This window comes from Peromyscus maniculatus, chromosome 12, assembly GCF_049852395.1.
Source record: "Peromyscus maniculatus bairdii isolate BWxNUB_F1_BW_parent chromosome 12, HU_Pman_BW_mat_3.1, whole genome shotgun sequence".
NCBI classification, from domain to species: Eukaryota; Metazoa; Chordata; class Mammalia; order Rodentia; family Cricetidae; genus Peromyscus; species Peromyscus maniculatus.
This window is the reverse complement of record NC_134863.1, coordinates 60,169,766-60,190,607: the sequence shown is the minus strand read 5'-3', so window position 1 is coordinate 60,190,607 and position 20,842 is coordinate 60,169,766. Positions and strand designations below refer to the sequence as shown.

At 37.1% G+C, this 20,842-nt stretch overlaps 1 protein-coding gene across 1 annotated transcript in view; it reads right to left on the bottom strand.

Moving 5' to 3' along the window:
• Positions 1-20,842, bottom strand: part of Gbe1 (1,4-alpha-glucan branching enzyme 1) — a 258,120-nt gene that overhangs the window by 155,934 nt on the left and 81,344 nt on the right. The window contains exon 3 of the mRNA XM_076549097.1: positions 6,561-6,673. Coding sequence (XP_076405212.1) covers positions 6,561-6,673 — 113 coding nt within the window. The remainder of the gene's footprint in view (positions 1-6,560; positions 6,674-20,842) is intronic.

The window sequence follows — 20,842 nt, the reverse complement described above, 5'->3', positions numbered from 1 at the left end:
GATTTTTTTTTTTAAGTATTCAAGTATGATTCCTATAAAGGATAAAGATAAAACTGAAGTGGAAAGCATGGGCCAGGAATGAAGTGCCTGGTACAGGAGGTCAAGAGGAATGGAATTCACAATGGGAAGTAGAAAGCATATTGATGTGAAGACAGGTAAGTGTTCATTTAGAATAGTCATGCATAGGATCATGACTATCAAACAGACATGTACTGGGGAATAGGAAAACAGATCACACAAGTTTCTTATCAACTGATTCAAAATCTCAGAGAGAAGCAAATGGGACAAAGAATTGCATCACATAGAATTCAAAACAGGAGACTAACATGAAGAGAATCCATGTCTTAAAATGATGACAACTCTGACTATTCTATGAAAATGGGGAGAGGAAGTAGGAAGTTTTATAAAGATTGGGTCATTTTTGGAAAAGAATATGAAATTGAAACTGTGTCTTAGTGCATATAGTAATTTTTTTTGTATTGCATTATAAATTCAAGAGAAGCATTCCATTGTTCCTTCTTTCCTCGTGTCCAGGACTGACAGTACAATGTTTCAAGTACAAAACCCACAAAATCAAATACTTGTTAATTCTTATGTTAGGAAGAAAAAATCAAAATAAGACTGTTTTTAACTTATAGGTATAAACATAAAATACAAAGGAACACTTCTACTCTCTCATTTTTTTTTTTGCAGTCATAGGACTTACTCCATAGACCATTACCTTAGATATGTAAATTTTTATTTTGTGCTTCCTATCAACATGCCAAGGAACTTACACACAACAGAGAGAGACAAGAAAGAGAAGAAAGGAAAAAATGAGTCAATTTAACAAGGCTTTATTATCATCTACAGGGAAGAGGCCATTTCCTGGTATGCTCTTTGGGCTCATTAGCATTCGGATTGTGTTTGCAAATACAAAGAATCATCATCTCTGTGGTAAAGGAAGGTCCCTAATTCTACCTATGCGCTCTCTTACAAATTAGATGTTTCAAGGTCTTCAAGGTTGATTAAGTTGAACTGGATGACAAATGAAGTGAGTAAGGATTTTCTGTAGGCCACAGAAGAAAAACTATCACATATAATAATCAGTAAGGACATCACAAGCAGCAAATAATCAGAGTGACCATTACACGCTATGGGGATGTGATGACCCTGTGGAAGCCTCAGGTCATTCAATATTCTACTGAGCAGACATGCTTCCTGCTTCTTACATCTCAAAGGGGTTATTTTGAAGTTGGAATTATAAAGGACAAACTCCCCAGGGTTTCTTTACTCACCCCAGCAAATAATAAGAAAAATACACTAACAGAATGAGACAACAGGAAAAAAGAAACCATGAATTGCCATGAAATTTTATAAAACTAGAAAGCAGTTACAAGTCTAAGAAAATAAATAGATAGGCAAAAATGGGCTAGAGAGATGGGTCCATGGTTCACAGCACTTGTTGATCTTGCAAAGGAGCAATCTGAGTTTGACTCCCAGAATTCATGTGGTTATTCACAAACATCTTAACTCCAGTTCCAGGAAATCCTTTGCCATCTTCTGACGTACATGGGTATATGGTACACACACACACACACACACACACACGAAGACAAAATATTCACAACCATCACAAACATGCATTTTGTTTTAATCATTTGAAAAAGAATGGCAAATCTACAATTTTAAAGAGGAAGAATGCTAAAATGCAGATTTTACAAACACACTAGCAAAGGTCCTCCAAAAGTCTCAGCATCCAAAAGCCCTTAGGACCAGGAAGAAGCCAAGACTGCTTATACAAGACAGCATAGCTCATTGGTGCTGCCTCCCTGTTAACTGGAATAGGTCCATATACACCCTTCTGTAAAACTACAGCCCATCTTTCAAACAGGAGATCCCAGGTTTATTCTCCAAAAACTACTGACCTAGGAGCCTCCAGACTCAGGCACTCTGAGCTCAGAAGATATTTGAGAATAACCTGACTGAAAGTAGGTGGACCACTCATCCACATTTCCTGTTATTATCTTGATGCCAACAGACTAGTGTACAGCCCTATAGTCCATGTCCATTCTACCCATTCTATAATACACTGCAAATTTCAGCTCAAGAAAAGGAAAACATGTCCAAAGAAAAAGACTCTTCACTCACTGTCATCAATTCACAATGGAACTCATCAGATACCTAGCAGCATCCATATACACAGAATTTAGTGACCTTTCCCACCTAAATATAAAATACAACTCTCTAATCATGGATCATTGTGCAGTTAAATACAATCTGCAAGATGGCATTCAGAGATAAAATAAACACACACAAAATAATAATAATAGTAATAATAACAATAATACCAGAAAGAGAGGCTAGGATAGGCAGAGGGAAAGGGGAAAGTTTGATTTTTTTTTTTTTTTTTTTTTTTTTTTTTTGGTTTTTCGAGACAGGGTTTCTCTGTGTAGCTTTGCGCCTTTCCTGGAACTCATTCTATAGACCAGGCTGGCCTCAAACTTACAGAGATCCGCCTGGCTCTGCCTCCCGAGTGCTGGGATTAAAGGCGTGTTTCACCACCGCCTGGCTTGGAAAGTTTGATTTTTAAATATCTACAATTTACTCACAAAAAGTCCTTAGAGATTCTGAAAGTATAGTTGCTAAATAAAAGCAGCTGAAAGACAAGATCATCTGTCAAAGTATAACAGAAAGTCAAAATGATGGTTAGTTTAAGAGAAAAAGACAAAATCTATGAGATTCAATATGCAAATACTAGGTATCATTAAAAGAGTGAAAAGATAGGAAGAGAAGGAAATCAACAATGACATAGTGCATGAAATGTCCTAGAAATGAAGGATCACAACTTATCATATCGGTCTTCTTAGACAATGACTGAGACACTAAATTCTTCCATTCTCTAACACGGACCTCTTCATTGACTCCTTATGCCTGACAAGTTCTTTCCAGCTCTCAGTCATTACTTTTAATCTACCTCATCTCATCTCCCAGACCCTTCCTACAAACTATCTATTCCTCTTTTTTGTTCTCAAGATAGAGGTAATGTTCTGTCTCCCAGCATGCTAAATCCTGGAGGTCACAGTTTCCAGACAAAGAGCTACAGAACATAGCACAGGATGAATTGTTAGGTCTGGGACATGTTTCAAGTTCACCTTCATCTGCACCAATCCCCCCACTCTCTTCTTCTTTCTGAACTCTTACCCTGACTTGCAATGGAGCCTATTTCAGAGTATGGACTATGAGTCTGATAGACTCCAATGAAGACACAGCTTATGATAACTCACTAATTTTGTGACCTCAAAAACTTACCTTTACGAAGTACTCCCTTCTTTCCTAGCAATACAATGAAGAGTGGGAATAAATGAGTATAACTTCTTATTTGTTTCAAAAGTCTTAGCTAACAAAATTCCAAGTGTAACTGTTTGGTTTCATGCTTCTTTTCTAGCAATCAATTCTGTAACATCTAAATGTGTTTTATAATTGAAAAGCAGGACCATCCTGCTATGTGATAAATTATATCTGTCCAAATGTAGCCCTAACTCCTAAGATGGTGTTACATGGAGATGGGGCCACTGGGAAGTTAATCAAGTCCATGTGGAGTAACAAAGTTAGAAAATCTATTATGATGAAAACTTATCAGAGTTTGCACACATGTACTCTCTAACATCCTATCTTCCTTTCTTTCTGCCACATGACAAAACAAAGAAGCCCCCTTCTGCAAGCACGAAGAGAGAATTTAGAACATGATCATCATAGCCTCTAGGACTTCCGGCAGCTAAAACTATAAGCAAACACATCTCTGTTATTTAAGCAAGCAATTCTATGGCATTTGTTCTGGCAACCTTAGCTAATAAAAGAGATAAGCGGCTGGGCGGTGGTGGCACACGCCTTTAATCCCAGCACTTGGGAGGCAGAGGCAGGTGGATCTCTGAGTTCCAGGACAGTCAGGGCCAGAGAAACCCTGTCTCAAACAAACAAAACAGATAAGCCTTTGAAACAGTTAAAGGCTGGTGCCAAGGGCTAGTGTACTTTTGTTTTACTGATTGGTAAGCAATAGTGACATTGCATAAATACATTAAACAGTGAAAAATAAATTAATTCTAAATGCCAATGCTAATCTTTTAGTTTTAATTGGCATAGCAAGCAAGAGGGAAGGGGAGGGAAGGGGAGAAGTTGGGAGGGGAAGGGAGGGGAGGGAAGAACTCGGAGATGGAAAAGAAATCTTTAGTTTGCCTCCAGTGAACCTGTCAAGTTTACCTTCTCACCTATTCACCCATTTCTCAGATACAGACTCTGGCCAGTGTGAACCCTGTGTCCTGGAATTCTGATTCCTAAGAACTTGAGCCGGGCTCAGGCTCCAAAAAGGTGTCAGAGGTAGACGGGGACTGAGGGACCAGATCATTTGTCTCCTCTATTCCTCTGGCTCCTTCACTTGAAGGCTGTTACACAATACCTTTAGTTCTCAACCAATATCCAGTGTTTCTCTCAAGATGGTGCACTTCTCTCACTGGGTTTCCATTTCAGCAAGTGGCAGAGAAGGGGTTAATTTTTTAAGACTTACAACTCAACAGTCCTTCGAACTCTGTTTTTTTTTCCTTGCATGTTCAGCTATGAAAATAGCCTTTTTGAAAAATAATACCTATTTAAACTGTACTGTTCGAGTGTGCCATTTGCTTCCCCCTTGGGACCTGGATCAATACACACCTTGATTCGTTCAGCACTCTCAAGTTAGAATGCCTTTCTTCCTGCTGGCTCTCTGATCAACTTCTGAATATGTTTTCCAAGTATGCTTCAATGTCACTAGCACTTATAAGTTTCTGTGTTGCCGTCACACAATGAATATATTGTGTATTCATTTTGGCGGTCTGATAGCACTTTCTATAGTACTTTCTACTTAAAATATATACAAGAAATATGTGTTTATGTATATGTATATGTATACATACACACAAAAGAGATACTTGATAATTCTGACAATCTGTCAGCTTCTTTTATTTAGTTTTAATAATGGTATTAAAGGCAAACATTTTCAAATAGTAGATAAAATGGTTTTAAATACAGTACATTGAAGTGTGAAGGGCATGAATAATATAAACCTAATTATTCTTCAGGTAAGTGGTCTTCCTTGTATCTTTACAGGCATGAAAGTTTAATTTATTTTATCATTTTATCTTTCAATATTGTCGTTCAATTAAAAACTCTAACAGTCTTATTTATAACATGATATAAGTAGTTAAATGTCTTTTTTCAACAGTTCAGTTGAAAATTGAAGTATTTTTCAGAGAGAAAGAAATTAAAATTTCAGCGGTAGATAATGCTCATTTTGTTAATGGTCACAATATAATTCATAAAATATATTCACAAATAAGAAAGGTCAATCCCTTTGTGGACTGAAATGAATTTTCAAGTTTTCCTTAAAACATGGCTTTTAATTACCAAGAGAAACTACTCAAGGCTAACATCAAGGTAAAGGGCCAAAAAGCTCAGATCAGTTGATGCTTTACAGAGAATTTACCAGGTTCCCTCAAAAGGTACATCAATTTCCACACATGAATAACTAAATATGTCACTGTTTAGTATTGCAAAAACAACTAGGTGTACCCTTAACACTTGAAATGTCTAAACACTAGCAAAAACATCAGAGTTTCTAGTGAATTACTTGACCATAAATTTTAGAGATTCATACTGGAGAAAGAGCAGTTTACCTTATACTTATTTACTGTCTCCCTTCTGTAAAAAATATTTTTAAGAAGATAAATGAGAATGTAAAAAGCATTTTAAGCCATCAGATAATTATATCTGTTTAAAAAATTGAACCATTGTTTAATTTGACCAAGGTCAACCAATTTTTGAGAAAGAAACATAATGTAATATGTAGCACAGAAAAAGTATAAAAAGACTTCAATCAAAGTAAAGAGGCAGACACTCAGCGTAGCTTTAACATATCAAAAATCATTCATCCTTGGTACAGGCTACGTAATCATTATCAAAATACTTAGGAACCGATTTTTTTAATACTTGAATATGAATGAGGCATTTTAGAGGAGAAATCTAAATCTAAATACAAGCTTCATGCATATTTTATCTCTGCCTTATACATACAGCCTAAAGGTAAGTATTTGCGATTCATAACAATTTATATGAGAAACAAAATTTCATGGTATGGAATTTTCCACTCATGTCATCATGTCAGCACTCAAAAGGCTTCTGATTCTGAAGCATTTTGGATTTGGAATGCTCACTACAGATTTAATTATCTTACCACTTGCACAGAAACCACATTTTGAAAATTCATTATTCAATACTTAATTTTAGTAGCAAAGAAGGTGTGAGGACTCATAAAACTGTGTAAATAAAGAATAACACAGTATTTTTGAAAGATAACAAATTCACTGCCTGATGTAACAGCACAGTTTCCAAAAATGGCAAACCTGAGAAACTAAGGAAGAGCCAGCTATGGAATACACCCTTTCGGAACTATATGTAAACAGGCCCGGTAGTAAGTAAGACAGTCAGTGAGTTTGGAGCCAGCCTTATCAAGAAAGAAACAAACAAACAAAAAGGAAGGAGGAACATACCTTCAATTTGGATCCATGAGGTATCGGAGATTTATTCTGCTTGGGTGGGATAGTCAGCTCCCATTTTCCATATTCTAGTTTTTTATATGGGTGAGAAAATGGATTCCAGCCATCTAAATAATAAAGATCATGTAATGAATAACTTGATATGATTAGGAGTTTAGTAAAACATACTGCTTACCTATAAAAATTACATTACTTTAAAAAACATACTTTCTAATATAATAACGTTTTATATGAGCTACTTAGAAAAATGGAGGATAGTTCAAAATGTGTAAGAAATGCTTTCCTGAGCTAGGAAGAAGTGTAAAGAGTGAAGGTGTTTGCCACCAAGTCTAATGGTGAGAATTCACACACAAACATGCACATATGCACACACGCACACACTCATGTATGCATGCACCTAAATACAATTTTTAAACATAAATAAAAATAACAAAAAAAAAGGTTCTGAAAATATGACTTTGGTCTCCTAAAATTAAACAGATATTTTAACATTTTCAAATATACTTTTAATCCTTAATTGACTTATTAGTAAATGTTTTAAAAATGTCATTTAAAGAAACATCAACAAGAAAATTCTAGTCTATTTGATAAGATCCATGCCATGTTGATAAAAAAAAATGATTGCAACAACATATATGCCCAAATTCATAAAAATATGAATAAGTTCAATTAAGATATAAAGAAAAGTCTCAAGGAAGAAAGGTAGAAAGTTAATTTCACATAAGGATTAATGTGACACTATGCTGCAGATGAGGAGAAAATCTCCACAGAACAGCGGCCAACCCTTGCATACATGGAAGCAACATTGATACAATCCTTAGCCAGAGGTGTGAAAGTAACCATTTTTGCTCATAAGAGAAATGGATCAATACCTACTAACACACCCTTAATCATTCCAACATGTGGTATTTTCACATCTGACAAACACAACTGTAGAATACCTAAAATGAAAACAAACCAATAAAGGTGTTTATAACCTTGGGATACTTAATGAGGATTATTTTCAAGTGAGGCATCTACCAAAAAGTAATTAATTCACTAGCTAATTAATTGAAGTGTTATAGAAAAGACTGAAAAAAAAACAAAGACTGCTAAATTTAATCACTAAAACAAGCGTATCTCCATAGCAGTTAGACTAACAATGCAATCTAACACCTGTATGAATTCATTTAAGGAACAGCATAGAAACATGTGAAAAACATCACTCCAGGAACAAAGCAAACAAACCAACAGATAAGTAGGCTAAGAAAATATTCAGAGGAAGAACTCTGAATGGCTAGTAGACATGAGCAATAAGACACAAGCTGACTTAAATCTTGGATTCAGCAACTCATTGCTACTCACTGGCTTGGCAAAAATGAAAGGTTCAGAATATCAAACACCCAGTAAGGTCATAAAACAACACTACTACAGAGGGTATAAATGACTGAAAGTAACTTGGCACTGAAGTTATGCTAACCCAATGGTCCAACAAGTCTATTCCCAGGCAACGGCCTAGACAAATTCTCCTAAGTGAATACAAGAGACTATTTAGAACTGATCACTGAAGATTTCATTGCAAAAGCAACAAATAATAAGCAACCAAACTTTAAAGAAGCTACAGAATAAGTAAAATATGTAGCTGGGAGAATTAAACAATGAGATATCATAGAAAGATATAACGGGGATGTATCAGAGTGGATAAATATGAAACTGAAAAGCTGATTTTAAAGGGGAGCAGAAAATTATCACTTACACCAAGCTCCAGAAATATGTAGAAAGTAACGGACAGAGACATGTGTATGTTGTAAAACTATTAAAACTGAAATGAAAATGTGAAATAACATCTACAATGATTTTCTCTAAGATAGGAAAAAAATTAAATATACACAGGGCAGAGAAACAAATGAAACCAGACAGGCAAAATATTTATAATATTGAAGCCAGCTGTATAAATATAGGACTTCTCTATCTTTCCAGGATTAGAAAAGTACCACAATGAAAACTCATGTCAGGTCTCTGTGTAGAAATAACTGTCCAAATATCTTTCTTCACCATCAATTATAAAGTGATATTGTCGGGCCAAGGGCATCAGATCTTAACATGTTTATGATTCCAAATACATATTACCAAGATACATTCTGGGTTGGCAGTTTCAATTCATACTCCCACTAGCCACACAGGGGAATGTTCAACTACCCATATCCTGAGCAACACCAGGGATTATCATTTTAATAACAAGACATGCCTGTCTTGCTCAGCCAGGGTTCACTAAAAGAATTAAGCACTAGTACCCTAAGGAACCCCAGCATGCAATAAATAAACTCCTCTTTAATGCATCAAGAATAGAACTTGTTATACACCATCCTTGGGAGAATTGAGAAAACAAACACTCAAATAATTTTCTGTGTTCCATAGATCAGATGCACAGCCAGCATGAGAGAAGTTTTCTCTCATTATTTTTCTGGCTGTAATGATAACGTTTGATATACACTGTTTTCATTTCTTTTCAAAAATAGGCTGTAATTGGAACACTGATTATTCTCTTTAACCTTATTGTTATTTGGGAGAAATTGAGTTGTATTATATTTCCTTTTAAATATCTTTCATTAATTTCTAGTTTTATTGAAATGAAGATAATAATGTGACTTACTTTGAGGTTTAATACAGTAGCAATCAAAGCATTTATTTATTTACCAGCCTATTTACTTTTAGCAGCTGAAGCCATTCAATTTTCTTAGAAGAAATTTTGCAGAGGAATCCAACATGAAACTAAATAAAATAAATCAAAGCAAGGGTGCTCTGCTGGACACATCCTTACATGTATGGGCCACTCTAACCTCCTACCCTCCCATCTGAGTCCAGCAGACAGAACTCAGCTCTTTTGTTTATGTGGCATAAGTGTGTGGTGTGTGCTTGTGTGAGCTTATGTGTGCACATGTGAGTCTGGGTGCACATGCCTATACATATAAGCATAAGGCAGAGCAGGACATCAAGTATCTTCCTCAATTGCCTTTGGCTTATTCTCATGATCCGTGGTCTCTCACTGACAATGAAGGTCAGCTTTTCCACCAGACTGGCTTCCTAGGAAGCTTCTGAGAGCTTCCGGTGCCCACCCTAAGCACTGGAAATCGGCATGTCTGGTCATGCCTGGATTTTATGTGGGTGCTGAGGATTTGAACTCAAGTCCCCATGCTTGTATGGGAAGCTCCCTTACCCACTGAGCCATCTCCACAGCCCAGAATTCAGTTCTTAAAAGCTGAGAGTTGTTAGTGGAGGGTTAAGGACTGCAGGGCTTCCCTCTATCCACGTTAGCATGTCTATTGCTGCTGCCTATGTTCGGCTCATGTTGAAGCAGTCATGTTAGCGAGGTTTTGTGGGTGTAGCTTCTGATACTCCTAGAAGACTGAATTTCACAGCAAACTCTCTGATCCTCAGAGAACTATAGGCAACTAAGGAATGCTGAGACTTGGAGAAATATTCGTCCTCAAGGAACAGCACACCAAATGGTTATCTACTACCAAATGGTTAGCCCAGAAAATATAGAAGTAACATACTAGGCAAGTTGCATTTCTGTATTTAAAAGAATGTTGTATGTAGCAACAATCAATGAAAAGAAGAGGTGATCAGTCTGAAAGAAAGCAAAGAAGGGTGTATGGGAAGGTTTGAGGGAGGAAAGGAAATGTGGAAATCATGAAATTATACTATAATCTCAAAAATAAAAAAAAACACTTTAAAAAAATGAGACTCTAATGGTGGGAAGCTGTTCTGTAGGTGGGAGGCAACAGAATGAGATAAGAAGAAGTCTGATCCACAGATACAGTCGTAAGTGCTTGGGGGAACCATGACACTATAGGTTACAGCATACGTACACAAAGTGAGTATAAATAACAATTATGAATCTATATTTCAGAGAGCTAGAGAAAATGATTTTAATTTCTTTCACTTAAAAATGATTAATATTTGAGAAGTCAGATACAGGTAATGAGATTTACACATTGCACATTGTATACCTATATCAATTAATTTAATGTTACCCCATTAGAATGTGCATTTTTATGTTTTTACATATTAGCTAAAGGATATGGTTAAATACACATTTTAGAGTATAGAGGAAAGCTCTGATGCTCACGTCTGAAAGCAGGAAGCTGTAAGTGAGATAAGCTGTAATCTGTAGTCAGATAGCATTCAACACAGCACTAGAATTTGAAGTATTCCAGTACATGATCATTTCTGATGTTCCATAGATCCTTGAAAATAAGTAACAGTATTTCCACTATATTATCATTTTATTTTTATTTACTTTATCTTCTGACACATTCTAAGTACCTTAATTTATATGATGGTAATTTAGATCAAAAATCTACCCCATTTCAAATAATTCTTGTCAGCTAGATGTGGAGAGATAAAATACTGTTTAAGACCTAAGGATAATAACACTTTCTTTGCTATGACTTATTCTGTGGCATTGAACTCTGCCTTTTTTAGACGTTGTTATGAACTGAATGTCTACGTCTCTCCAAAGTGTTATGCTGGAATGCCATCCTCCAAGATCACAGCATTAGGAAGAGAGGCCTTTGGAAGAGGTTTGGGTCCTGAGGGGAGAACCCCAGTAAATAAGATTAGTACCCATATAAAAGTGATTTCAGAGAGTTGCTAACTTGTTTACTTTCTGCTACAGAGCATACATGGAGAAATCAAACTATCTTAAACCCAGAAGTGGGTCCTCATCAGGTCCCAACCTTGCCAATGTTAGGCTTTAAGCCTTCAGATCTGTGAGAAATGCACTTCTCTTGCTTAGAAGCTGCCCTGGCACTGGCATTTCATAACTGCAGCCCAAACTGAAACACATGCATTGGGTTTGGGCCTGAATTTGATCAGCCTTCTCTTGTCAGGGACAGTAGATAGTAGGTAGAAAACTAATGGTTAAATTGGAAGAGACGTGCTGTTTGCTTGGGAAGAGCATGTTAAATAACAAAGTGGAAAAAAGAAGACAATGGGAGATGGGTGCTCATGAAACGTACAGTAATCACCAGGCAGCCAAAGGTACCCTCTGAGCCTGGAATGGCTCTGCAGTTTATTTTCACTGATCAGAATAAGGAACTCTGTTTCAACAAGCTAATCAACATGTGGAGTCCATTGGATGGCTCTCCATAGACAAGGTAAATTCTAGTGTTGTTACAAGCTCTATCAGTACTGCTTGCAAATTAACTGATTTATGGTTTACTAGTATTAGAATGGATATGAATGCGAGATTTTTCTCTATACCCTGAAACACATGTGTCATCTAATCAGGCACCACTTGAACCATACCCCATATGCAGATATGGGAGGGCTCATAGTGATCAGCAAATAGAATACACAGGCCTCCTCCTCATCCTATGGCCAGTTATAAAACTGTAACAATGAAGTGTTTTTCTGTAATGACTAGGAATAAGACAGAAATGAATATATATTTATTATCAGTTCAGGTTTTACAATGATAACTAATACCATTCAATAAGGAAAGAATATGTGTTTTAACCAACTGTGAATACTGGACCTCCATATACAGAAAAACAAACTTCAGCCTGTATCTTAAAACATACATAAAATTAGCTCAAAATGGATCCTAGAAATAGGCTTAGGAACCATAAAACATTTCAAATAAAACTAAGGTTAAATTAGGTATATTTCTGTGACCTTAGTTCTTTAATACAATACTAGATATAGATGGAACAAAAGAAAAAAATGATAAATCACACTTGTCACAATGAAAAAAATGGGTAGACAAAAGACACTATCAAGAAAATGAAACAGCAACTTTAAAAGGGAAGAAAATAATTGGAAATCATTATAAGAGATAGTTACTTAAGTCTAGAATATCTAAATAATATTTACAATTTAATTACTAAAATACATTTTTCAGAGCAAGCAAATGATCTTAATAGATGTGTCCACAATAGCAATGTCCATCAGACATACCAAGGGATGTTCAATGCCATAAGTCATGGGAATATAAAAATTATAATGAGATGCTGTGCTCACAGAGGGGAAGGCTGCGGTGAAAACAATAGACACAAAGCAAAATGGAGGCTGTGAAGACACCTGAAACCTCAAACATTGCTACTTAAAATGCAAAGCCATGTGACTGCTTTGGAAAAAAGACTGGAAATACTAGTGTTAGCCCTGAACCCAGGAATTCAACTTAAACTTGTATATCCAAGTTAAATCAAACCATATTGTGCTGAACAGTTTTTTTTTTGTTGTTGTTGTTTTTGGTTTTTTTTGTCAACTTCATACAAGCTGGAGTCATCTTGGAAGAGTGAGCCTCAGATTAGGAATTACCTCCATCAGAGTGGACTGTGGGCAGTTCTATGGGGCATTTGGTTTTTTGATAGATGAATAATATGGAAGGGACCAACCCACTCTAGGCAGTGCCATCCCTGGGCAGGTGGCACCAGGTTGTATAAGAAAACAACCTGAGCAAGCCAGGAGGACCAAGCCAGTAAGTGATGCCCTTTATGGTCTCTGCTCCTTTTCCTCTCTGCTTGAGTTGGTCCCTTGGCTTCGAGCAATGATAGGCTGTGATGAGGGCATATAAACCAAATTAATCCCTTCTTGTCCCGGCTGCTTTTGGTCATGGTGTTTATCACAGCAATAGAAAGTCAGCTAGAACACAGACATCCACACAAACCCTTGCATGTATATTGTTCATCTGCAATATAATTCATAGTAATCAAAAAGGAAACACTATCTAAACATCTAAGTAATCAACAGAGAAAATGCTTTGTGTTCATATAATAAAGGAGTTGGTCATACAGAAGAATGGCATACTAATACACAGTACGATGTAGAATTCTATGAACACAACTAATATTAAGGGAAAGAAGCCCCCAAAACATGCATATTACACATTATTTATACAAAATATTGATGGTAGGCAAATTTAAAGCAAAAATCTATATTATTGTTGCCTGAGATGGTGACAACTATAAATGACACTAGAGTGCAAACAGAGTTTCTTTTCAAGTAAAGAAAATGTTTCAAAACTGAAAGCGATGATTATTAAACAAGCCAGTTTTTAATTATACTAAAAATGAGAGAACTGCATACTTTAAATTGGTAAAATGCATGCTGCAAGAAAAATCTCAATAAAACTGTTAAAAATAATTCAAAAACAAAGCTCAGGTAGCCTTTGTTTGTTTTCATTGATCTTTGCCTTGGACTCAAATCAAGTTCTGTCAGAGATATTGTAAAGGAAAAGGCCACATGGGGAGACATATAAAAATTTAACAGGAAGAAGATAGCTTGGTCAATAGGGAGAATAAAAAGTCAAGTTTGATGGCTAGAGATGTCTTTGAAGAGAAATGACTAAAAGTTTAAAGGCTTGCCAAGGTAGAGCAATTTGAGAACTTCGAGCTGGAGAGAGCAGACAGAACAGTTTGCACCAAATATATATATATATAAAACCATCTTTCCATTTAGAGCCCAAACGAGCCGGTTTGGGGTTCAAACTGGGAGACCCACTCTTAGGAGTCTGAGAAAAGTTTGCTGTGAAGCTGGGATAGCCTCGGCTATAGAGTGAGGTTCAAGCTAACCTGCACTACCAAGCAAAAAGGTCTTATCTTAAAAAAAAAAAAAATGAATGAATGAATGAAAGAAAACAAGCAACCAACAAAAATCTTCATCCTTGAGGGAAAGTCTAACACCTGCAAAAAATACACTGAAACCTGAGTAACAGGGTAAATGTCAAGAGGTGGGGGGGGGGGGACAGAACAATATGTAGATCCAGGACGGTCAAGTAAGAGAAGTTACCTGTTCATGTTTCCTATGCAAATAAACATTGCTGTTGGGGTCAGGATAGCAGAGCTGGCAAAATAAAAAATACTATTTTTTTTTTTTTTACGACTTGAGCAGAGGCTGAATCTGTGTTAGACCTAATACTACAAGAATGGAGTTGTATTGTGATGAAAGAAATAATGAAATTATCACAATAGCAGGAAGTAGGAGGGTCTAGTGGAAATGACTGCAGCAGCAGTAGTTATGGATTCTCCTTAGTGCTTGACATTCAATATCTGATTCAATTATCTCACAAGTCCCATACAGTATTAGAATTTTCATTTGATGGATAATGAAGCAGGCTCAGAGAGCGAGAGTCGCAAAGCTCATGTCTCAGAGCTACTAACAAAGGCAGGGTTTGAGTCAGGTTAGCCTGACTCCTGCTTCGGTCTGTCTCTTCTTACACACTGGCACACATAAACCCTCTAGATCAGGCAGTATCTGTCTCCATTAGAAATGCAGAAAACATCTGTCTTAGTCAGCTTGGGGTACAGCAACAGATACTTAAATAATAAACTGGTTTTGCCCCCTCACAGCCCTAGAAGCCAGGCACCTAGAAAACGGAGCAAGCATGCCAGGCTCCTGATAGGGTTTTCCTCCAACTAGCAGAGGTATCTTCATGTTGTATTTTCATAGGATAGAGAGAAGTCTTCTCTCATGAGTCTGTGGCTTGTAAGACAATCCTTCCATTCCAGGGGACTCTCCCCTCAAGGTCTAATTACAATCCAGAGGATCCACCTCCAAACACCCTCACCTTGGACACTCAGGAAACACAGGAACTGTAGAGCAACACAATGCTCAGCCCTTAGCAAGCTCTGAGCTGGATTTTGCAGTTGCACGATCAGTTTCTTGACTTAGAACCTTACACTTTTGGAAACACATTTTGCATGTAGATTTTTGTGTGTTGCTGTTTTGTTTGTTTGTTTGTTTTTCTGTTTTGCCTTTTGCTTGTTTGTTTTTGCTTTAGTACAAAAGCTTTATCCTACACATCTGCTTGCTATAGCTGCTGTACCAGCTTGAACAGTTCAAGTCTAAAATCACAGGTGATGGGGGGGGGGGGAGAAGACATTGCCAAGGTGAGTCACCATTCTTAGCTAAGTGGCTGACAGATCTGTTATTTAGGCTTCTCCCTGGAATGTCAACCTCAAATTCTTCCCATGCTGGTTTATTTTTGTGTGAGGTGATCTCATATCCCCCAGGCCAACTTTGAGATCTATGTTACTGAGGGTGAATCTGGACTCCTTTTCCTCCCACAACTATTTTCTGAGTGCTAGGAATACAGGCCTGCCTGTGCCACCATGCCTATCTTCAAGCTGAAATCTAACAATTTTTGTTACTGACAAGGAATCCAGCTGTAATCTTGGCACACGGCCTTATGGGATATAATCAGAAAATAGAAAAGAAGAACAGAGGGGAAGGAGGAAAACTGGGAAACAAGGGAGGGAAAACGAAAGACAGAGGGGGACTGATAGACAGCCAGACAGAAACAGATTCAGAGAAAGACAGAGCGAGGAGACAGAGACAGGCAGAGAGAAGATTGAATAGTTCATTCGATCCTTTTGGGCAGATTTCAGTCTGTCTCAAGCAATAAGCAAAAACACCTGCAGAAGACAGGAGTTTATTATTCCAGGAGAAAACTGGATTGTTAGAAGAAACTAAGTCCCTCAGATTGACAGCCATCTATGTCCAGGACCTACCGCTCCTTCCGTTTCCTGCAGAAGACCTGCAGAAGTGACTGTTTCTCAATTCACCACAGTTTTTTTTTTCTTCTTTTGTTTTTGTTTTGACTTTGAAACAGGATCTCACAAGGCACATGGAAGATGCCTCTTTTGAAAGATTAGCCAAGGAGGCCCATGATCCACTGGTCTTTACCTCCCAGTGCTGGGATGATGGATACGCACCATGCTTGGCTTGTAATGTGGGTACTGGGGATCTGAACTCAGGTTCTCATGCTTGCACAGAAAACACTTTGCCCACTCAGCCTTCTTCCCAGGCTCGGGTTTTTATTTTATTTTATTTTGCCTTTTCTTTAAGGGTAATTCCTGGCCTGTATTTTCTCCTCTTACTTTTTTCAGTTATTTTTTGATGTTCTGAAGATTCTGAGGATTCTAACTCAGTCTTTTAGTTTTCATCATTCAAATACAGTGTATTGGTATATTTACTGAAACACCATCAATAACCATGAAGCCAACTTTTCTTCATATCCAAATCTTCAGCACTGACAGCCCAGTTTCTTGAATTCTTCCTCCCATTTCTTCAGATTAGTTCAGCACCTAAAATATCCCTGACTAAATTCATGATGATTTTCAGATTTCCAACCCAGTTATTATTCTCAGATTTCTCCTTTGGCCAGTCCTCCTCAGGCTTCAGGAACCTACTCAAGTCCTCGCTCTGAAGCCATAACCATGAAGACACAAATAGAGGAGAAGGAATGTACCTGCAAGCTATTTCAATTAGAATGGATAAGAGGTAGTGTATTCTTAGTAGAGTTGACGACAGGAGATACCACCCTTTAGCCTCTGCAGACATCCCCACACGTGTACACATACACACAGAGATGTAAATATGGAATAAAAATAAATCTTTGGGGGGAGAAAATGACAGAACTGAAGGAGGGGACAGCCTTTTCTTTTCATATATATTTGAGGGAGGAGAGATATGGCAATGCTGTACAGGGAAGTGGGAAGCAGTACTGAGGGGCCTCACAGAAAGAGGGAATAAACGCAGATTTACAGTTAAAGATGGAAGGTGAAAAGTTAAGGCATTGCTCTGTAACATCGTTTTTTTCTATTATCTTTTATAAGCACGTATAAATACAGACAACTTTGGGAGGGGGGTGGCACTTGGCGGCAGAAATGTGGCCTTTCAACTACCTGCTGTTTTATCTGAGAAGTCAATGTGCTGGGCTACAAGAGAACAAAGATGCAGTAAAATAAGGGAAGCATTCAGGAGAGAGTGAGAGAACTAAAATAGATATATAGAGTAAAGAAAGTAGAGTCAGAAGGGTGCGATCGAGTTCTGTGCAGTTGACAACCGTGAATCTGTACTAGAGAAGCAGCACCTCAGAAGGCCATGTGATTTTTGCCCCACAGTCCCAGAAGAAAAATTACATAGTCTGATGTCTGCAATGCTACAGATCTGTAGAGCAGGAATGGTAGACAGTGCAGGTGGAAAAGACATCAAACCTTCATGAGCTAAGTAAGGGGTCTACATGGGACCAAAGAAAAGCAGTCAGCAGTCATGACACATAATATTGGGGATCTAGAGTTCTCAGCAGCTGGAACTAAATAGGGTCAAAGAGTTTAAAACAAACAAAGTAACAAACAAAAACAACAACAAAATGCCGGTCTATTGATAGTTCTATGTTTTTCAAAATAAATCTTGATAAAGGTTTCCATTAAGCAACAATAGCTGGGGTTACCTGCACAAGACCTGCATAAGGTCAAACCAGGCAAAATGTCAGCATAGATGGGGGATGAATTCTTCAAGCCCCATCCTTCGCTGAAGGCTACCAGCACTTGACAAATACTAAGGAATAGAAAAATAATTCTTTTTGTGATGATAGTCTCAATGGTCAGTTTCTCACCCTCCTGTGGCTGGTTCACACACATGGAAAGCACTAATTGATCTTAGTAGATTTAAAAGAAAGGAGAGAGAGAGAGAGAGAGAGAGAGAGAGAGAGAGAGAGAGAGAGAGAGAGAGAGAGAGAGAGAGAAAACAGACATGAACTTGAGAGGGGGGCATGTTGGGGATTATGGGGAGTTAAAAAAGTGTATTGAGGGATTGATGTGGTCATATTTCATTAGTATAGCTGTATGACATTCTTGAGAAGAAAATTATAATTTTAAAGAAAAGGATTTGTAACATTTTTTTCAAATGTTCACTAGCAGCCTCGCCTCTCATCAAAAACATCTCAAGTGTTATTCTATCTCCTTCATCTCCTTTTATTAGACCTATAAAACCCCCAGTTTCTCTCACCGATCCACAGATTTATGAGTGACAGGTGAACACACACCATTGTCATAAGCTTAATTGTGGAATATTGTGTACTACAACACACTGCTAGACCTAACTTGGGCATCAAGTGTGGAGTGACCGCTCTCTAGCTGAACTCCCCAGAAACAGCCTGAGCTGTTCCAAGAATGTTTTAGTTCTTACATAAGTTATATAAATTCAGGGATCTGGGTATATGCATTGTGAGACACACTAAACTTGATACGGGACTTTACACATAATTAAATAGTCACCAAGTATTAATAATAAACTTCAAGTTCTTATGCCAAACCAAGACCATATTAACTTAAATATACAATTGGAAATTTAATAAAAAGCAGAACTAACAAAAAAAACCCTCAATTTTAAGATTTATAGGTTTTCATAAAGGGTATTCTCCTTATACATAAATATTATATAAATTATTGGCATATTTATCTAATGATGTAAATTATCTAAAAATATAAAATGTTGGTGGTTATGTTTGTTAACTTTTCCAATTAATCTGGATCCTTATCAAATATGTATAGCAAAAAACAGCAAGACCACACTAACTTAAAAACTGCATGGCTTAAGTGTATTTATTTGTCTTTTAAGATAGATTCTTAATATTCATCATATTTTTAATCCCAAAATAGCATATATAATATATAGAATTTATATAATCTGTATAAATTTGATATATATTATTCATGAATATAAATTATAATCATTCAAAATACTATTTCCACTCAACAAAGCAATCTTCTAAAAGGCTCAACAAGCTATTTAGAGATGCATAAAATGGCTAATTGTCTATATATAAACACTAATAGCATCTAAAATAGACCTCTATATGTGATTTGTGCATTTGGAACATGTACAGCATGAAATTCATTAGACTATGTTCCTTCATTTCTGAATTCCAAAAGCCAAGAAAAACGAATCCCTTTTAAATGAACCACTGTGTTTATTAGATCCGTGGGGTGTGGGGAAACTTCAATTGCTGCTCTGCGTCACGCTGATAGAGGCAGAAACTCTCAGGTTCAACTTCCCTCTTTGTAGTACAAGTTTCAATTTGGATTTTAAACAGCTCGAGGCCATCATTTTTCACATCTTTTCCCACTCCCATTTCAGAAATCAGAGACTCAATTCCAGGAAAATACTGTCACGTTATGTGCAGGCTTTACATGTTTAAGAATAAAACCAACTGCCATGAAAGGTAACTCCATTAGAGAAATAGTTTCACTATTTACTATTATGGTTTTTAGCTTTTGAGTTGAGAAATATATATATTTAACATAAAATAAGGTAAATAGTCTTATTTTCTGAACTACTGATCAAATTCATAAAGTTCTGACATTTGAAACATAATCATTAACATGTTGTAATTATATCCACCTATTGATCCTCTCTCTGCCTGGCCCTGCCCTCTCATCACCATGGTATTAGCCTCCCAGGACTCAGTTGTCATGATATTCTTTGACCATAGCATCAGACTAAGCTGCCTTTAGCTTGTCTTGACCACTGAATGCTACCTACCATACAGGATTATGCATGTTGAGTATTCATTATCTAAAGATGCTTACCACCCTAAGGGTTTCATATTTCTGCTCTTTTCATATTGTGGAGTCTGTACATTAAAAGAAAAAAACATGTTTGTAATGGGACAGAAGTATAAATATAAAATTCATTTAGATTTTGCTGGGCAGTGGTGGTGCACGTCTTTAATCCCAGCACTAACAGAGGTATAGGCAGGTGGATCTCTGTGAGTTCAAGGACAGCCTGGTCGACAGAGTGAGTTCCAGGACAGACAGAGCTAGTCAGAGAAATCCTGTCCCAAATATATTAAAAAAAAAAAATCATTTAGTTTTTATGTATATTTTATTCACTTAATACAGTTTTTAGTAACTTTATTAATAAAATGACATTCCCAGATGTGAAATTTTCTACTTGTAGATGTTGGTGCTCAAGGTTTGAATAATGGAGTACTTCAGATTTGGGACTGAGTGTGCACTCCATAACTGTAATACTCCACTGGTGGAATTATTAGCATTGGTTTCCCTGGGCCACCCCTTGCTCCACAGAGCACAGTGGTACCTCTAGAACAATAGGATGTCATTCTCTCTAGTAATCTGTATAACTGAGCTCTCCAAAGCTATACAAACACTGTGGTGGTTTGAATGAAAATGGTCCCCAATGGCTTATATATTTGAATACATGGTCCATAATTGCTGAAACTGTTGGGAGAGAATAGGAAGTGTGACCTTATGAGCAGAAGAGTTTCACTGAGGATGCGCATTGAGATTTCAAATGCCCATGCCAGACCAAGTCTACCTCTGTCTCTCCCTCCACCTCTCTGCCTCTCTGCCTCTGCCTCCTACCTTTGCCTGCTTGATCAGATATACAAGTGCTATCCCTACCTGTCTGCTGCCCTGATGATCAAGGACTCTACCCTCTGAACTATAAGCAAGCTTCCAATTTTTCTTTTATAAGTTGCCTTG